This window comes from Galleria mellonella, unplaced genomic scaffold, assembly GCF_026898425.1.
Source record: "Galleria mellonella isolate WM207_F2 unplaced genomic scaffold, CSIRO_AGI_GalMel_v1 utg266, whole genome shotgun sequence".
Lineage (NCBI taxonomy): Eukaryota > Metazoa > Arthropoda > Insecta > Lepidoptera > Pyralidae > Galleria > Galleria mellonella.
Genome location: NW_026442061.1, coordinates 2184936 through 2190357, shown reverse-complemented (window position 1 = coordinate 2190357; position 5422 = coordinate 2184936). Strand labels below are relative to the sequence as shown.

The 5422-nt window shown below is 33.1% G+C and overlaps 1 protein-coding gene across 1 annotated transcript; it reads left to right on the top strand.

Annotated features, from left to right (window-relative positions):
- The first annotated feature begins 1644 nt into the window (after positions 1-1644).
- Positions 1645-4624, top strand: LOC128200763 (uncharacterized). The gene has a single exon (XM_052895197.1). The coding sequence runs from the start codon at positions 2098-2100 to the stop codon at positions 4009-4011; it is 1914 nt and encodes a 637-aa protein (XP_052751157.1). The 5' UTR covers positions 1645-2097; the 3' UTR covers positions 4012-4624.
- Positions 4625-5422: the final 798 nt, after the last annotated feature.

Sequence of the window (5422 nt, the reverse complement as noted above, 5' to 3'; positions counted from 1 at the left end):
TGTACTCACCACCGATGCCTCCAATCACGCCGTCTCCGCAATCCTATCCCAAGGCGAAATAAATAAAGATTTACCAATAGCATATGCCTCTCGAACTCTAAATAAAGCCGAAGGTAACTATTCTACCACCGAGAAAGAGTGTCTCGCTATAATTTTTGGCACGAAAGTATTCCGTCCATATCTTTACGGACGAAAGTTCCATATCGTCACAGATCACAAACCCCTACAGTGGCTGTTTAACTGTAAAGATCCCAGTTCAAAATTAATCCGTTGGAGACTCAAGCTCGAGGAGTATGATTACGAAATTGTATATAAAAAGGGAAAAATCAATTGCAATGCCGACTCTCTGTCTCGTAACCCCATTCCTTTCACTGGTCCAGAAATCGCTGTTAGATCTGAAACATATAAAAACAATTTTTATATTAATAATAATAATACCCAAAGTCCTACCTCAGTTTCCTCTAAACATGTTCTTCCTGTTGACTCCGATGTCCCTTCCACATCTGAAACTTACGAAAAGTATTTACAAATTAGTCAACAACAAAATAATACTTACAACACTATAATAGAAGAACATAATGAATCACTGCTTAAAGCTAAATGCAAGATGATCACTTACCCGTCTGCTATCGATCTTGACGACTCTATCCCATACTGTTCTGAAATTATACAATTATCCAAAAATCAGAACGACGTAAATGATATTCGAAACATAGAGCGCGAATTATACACATTTTATAGTACTTCAAATGACAAACATATATTCACACATTTATTTTTACGAGTCCATCACTACGATGAAATCTCTTATAAAGATATATTTAATATGCTGCGAGATTATAGAGATATGATAACTACTTGGTACATAGAAGAAAAGGAGTTCGCCATCTCAGATTTTAAAGACCCTTTTAACAAAATCTCATTCTTAAAAATTTACAATATGTTATCTTTCCTATTTCACAACACAGGCATCAAAATTCACATATATCACAATAACATCCTATTTCCGACTCCTCCTGAGGTCCTTAAAATATTAAAGGACCACCACGACTCACCCTCTGCAGGTCACCCAGGTATTACACGTATGTATGATCAACTTAAAACAATGTACTGGTGGAAAAACATGTACCAAGATATAGAGAACTATGTCAAAGCATGCAAATCTTGCCAAATCAACAAACCCATGCGTCATACGGGTAGAGCCCCGATGATAATCACGTCAACTGCTACAAAACCCACTGAAAAAATATTTCTGGATATTGTAGGCCCTTTACCTGAGACTACACCAAATAAATATCGATTCATTTTAACATTACAAGACGATCTAACTAAGTATTCCCAAGCCTATCCAATGCTAACTTGCTCAGCCCAAGAAACAGCCCAGATGTTAGTTCATTTCATTTCTCATCTTGGTATACCAAGAAATATTGTCAGTGATCAAGGTACAAACTTTTGTTCAGATGTATTTAAACAATTAGAAAGACTTTTCGGAATTAAACATATATTCGCATCACCATACCATCCGCAAACCTGTGGTGCATTAGAAAGAAGTCATTCAACGTTAAAAGAATATTTAAGATCCTACATAGACGAAAATTATCATACATGGGACCTTTACCTAAATACTGCCATGTTAGCATATAACTCTAATGTTCATTCGACTACAGGTTATTCCCCTCTCGAACTCTTGTTAGGATTTAAACCCTATACGCCTCAATCCATAGATCGTTTAGAAAATAATACATATACAGACTATATCCGCGCACTTAATCATAGGTTATACTATAGTCGTAATAAAGCATTACAAAACATACACAATTCAAAAGAAAGGTCGAAAAGATATTACGATTCCCATTCTAGGCCAGTAACATACAACACCGGCGATATGGTGTACATACGTTGTCACCACAAACAAAACAAAGCATTGTCGCCAGTATGGAAAGGTCCATATAAAATCATTAAAATAAACGGCAATCATACAGTGACACTCTTGATCAACCGTAGACATGTACGTCATCACTATGACGAAATAAAACCTGCCAACCTGTGAATCACTGTATATAGTATCCTTCTCCGTCTCATTTCAGACACGTCACAATGCTGTGCTCGTGCCGTCAGTTTGTCTCACCGATAATAAGCAGTCCCGGATTATTCTTTGATAAGTTATTAGATGTAAAGTATACTAACGACGAATGGAACGTTGTAACATATATGGATATAGCTCGCGTCCAGCCTCATTTAAGTCATGTAGAACAGTTATTCGAAAAAATAAACACATTTTGTAAAAACTTCGCCTCTTCAAAAGTTCAAACGGACTGTTCGAATTCTCTTTCATCACTACAAAGTCTACACGTTAATAATGTTAAAAAGTTTTCTTCTATATCATACCTTATTTATGGACATCAGCCTCGCGTTAAGAGAGGTCTGATAGATGCAGGTGGATCATTACTCAAATCCTTGTTCGGAACATTAGATTCGAATGACGCTATTAAATTCTCAGAAGCTATCGATGATGTACAGTCAGACGAAAAACAATTAGCTCATTTAATGAAAGAAAATATTCATGTTATAAAGTCTACAGTATCTACCTTTAATGACACATTGTACAAAGTCACTGAAAACGAAAATAGGTTAAATAAAAATTTTGATATTATCAATAAAATGTTTGAACAAATTACAAATTCTAATGATAAGCTAGAAATAAAAACCCACTTAAATTCTATGTTAAATTGCCTTGACAGCATAATTATTACATTATCGTTCGATATAGAAGATATTAATAACGCAATACTATTTAGCAAATTAAATATTCTGCATCCGACTGTACTAAGTCCACATCAATTATATAATGAGCTCGAACGCAATACAAATAACTTGCCTAAGCATTGCGAACTCCCTGTATCCTTATCACTACAAAATATACATGATATCATAGATGCATCTAAACTAGTTTGTTATTATCATAACAGTAGAATTATTGTAGTTATAAAAATACCGCTCGTCCTTCCTCAACTTTATAATCTTTACCATGTAATACCGATTCCAGTGCCGTATGATATCTCAAAACCTGACACCTATGCGCTAATCGCGCCGACTGCTCGTTATGTGACAATAACAGCTGATCATTTGTTTTATTCATTTGTTGACGATGTTTCCAAGTGCAAGCTAATAAGTGATAAATACTATGTGTGTGATTTAAACAACGTGTTTTCTACTATTGCGCGGCCAATGTGCGAAATAGTGTTGATAACGGAAGTAGTGAGTAAATTGCCAAACTCTTGTGAAGTGAAACTTTTAAAAGGTAACATAGACACGTTTCATAGAATAAGTAACAATCGATGGATCTATGTCCAATCGGAACCCGGGAAATGTCACATTTCCTGTGATAATGATTCCAATAATTATAATGAATTACTGTTTGGTATAGGTATATTCAAGTTAGAAGAAAATTGTAAAGCATTTTTCAAAACTCTCCAGTTTACGTATAAGAATAGCATAAGGTTAAATGTAAGCGCTACTACTGAAATTTCAAATTTCAACCTCATCGAAGATGACTGTTGCGAAAAGAATAAACTAAATAAAACTTTATCGAAATTGCCTTTCGTAAAATTAAATAATGTTCATAATTTAGATTCACTTTTGCATGCTAGTGTCCATCTAGACAGTTTCGAAAAGGAATTAGACAAGTTAGAAAATCCTACACATTTTCAAAAATATAGTGTTCAATATATATCTGTAAGTTATGTTGTTTCAGTTATATTTCTATTGTATCTGTTATATAAGAGTAGAAAATTTATGTGTAAACGAGATTCGTCACGTTACTGTGTTCAAATATTTAATAACTGTAGCAATAAACAGTCTGGTTCTAAACAACCTATACAAGTTGTAAGCACTATTGATAAATCAAATAAAATCACCGACTCTTCAGATACCGAAGAACTAGAGATCCAGAATCCAACTCCAGTAAAAAGAAATATTATCTTTAAAAAGTCATCCCAATATCAGAATTAAATAAAAACAACATTATACTTAGTTAAATAGTTAGATATTATAGAATCACTGGGTCACTGGTTCATCTTAACTTTACTATTTGTCTATTATTAGTATTCACTTAATTCTAATAATTTTGAATGTAACTCTAACATAAATAATAATTTAGTTATTACCAACTGTTAATTATATTAGTTCATTTAGTTTTCTATTTATGTTCTATTACGAATGTTTTAACTATTTTTAAACCTTAACTTTACTATATCAATCACTTCTATATAATTCTATATCTTATGTCTAGCACTTAAGGCTCATTCTTTATTTGTCCGACTGAGTTTCACATCTTATCATACTGAATTTATCATCATTTTCATCTATGATGATAAATCTTAACGGGGGGGTTGTTATATAGCCGTGGTTATGTACAACATACGAACATAAAAGTGCTGAACTGCATTTTCGAAACAGTCAGCGGTTAACAATAAGGTATGCGTCATACCATCCATTTCCAGCGATTTTTCGATATATTTTAATTCAGACCGGATTTGAACCTCAGACGAACAAGACGCTTTGTTAATTTTCATAATAAAGACTCGTGCTAATTAAAATAATTTTCTTTTTAAAAAGTCTCATCTGACCCACCCCGTAACAGGTCCCTACATAGAATGGGCCAGCCTTTTCTTTCTCGTGGGTGTCGTAAGAGGTGACTAAGGAAACTTATAGTCGAGGGATGGGCAGCAGCGTCCCTCTTTCAACATCTCTAAAAGCCTAACTGCGGTTGCCAACCCGCTTGCCAACCGTCGCAACTACTGGCAGAATTCCCCTAATGGGAAAGGCATGTTTTGCTGTAATTATTTGTAATTATTGACTTCCGAAACTTTTACAAAGAGGAGCTTGTTTAACGTGTAATATTGATGATACCTATATATTTAATTTTTCTTTTTCTTCTATATATTGAAAATAGAAATACCAGATATTACTATAGGTACTGGAGCAGCAGCAGTATTCAACAATCTTGATAAGTCTTTTTGCATTCTTGATTGATTTACTTTTCAACCGACTCAAAAAGAGGCAAATTTTCATTTTTTTTTATGATTATTATGGATTTATAAAGTTAGTAGTAAACAGATTTGTATGTTTTTTTATTTGAAAGGATATGATTATTTGGTTGGAACCATAGAAATTTTATAAAAGTCTGTTCTGCAGCTTAGTTTTTAAATCGAAATAATTGGTTTCGATTTTTGTTACTATTGAAAATTTATTTATTTAAACAAAAAACATTTTAGATTTCCATCTGACTTTATCTATAATTTATATATAATTAAGAAGTTCCTATATTCGTAAATTTAATGTAATAAAGTTAAGTAAAATAGATTTGCTGCTCACTAAATCTCTGATTTATTATCATGCTACATACGACTAAATAAACCCT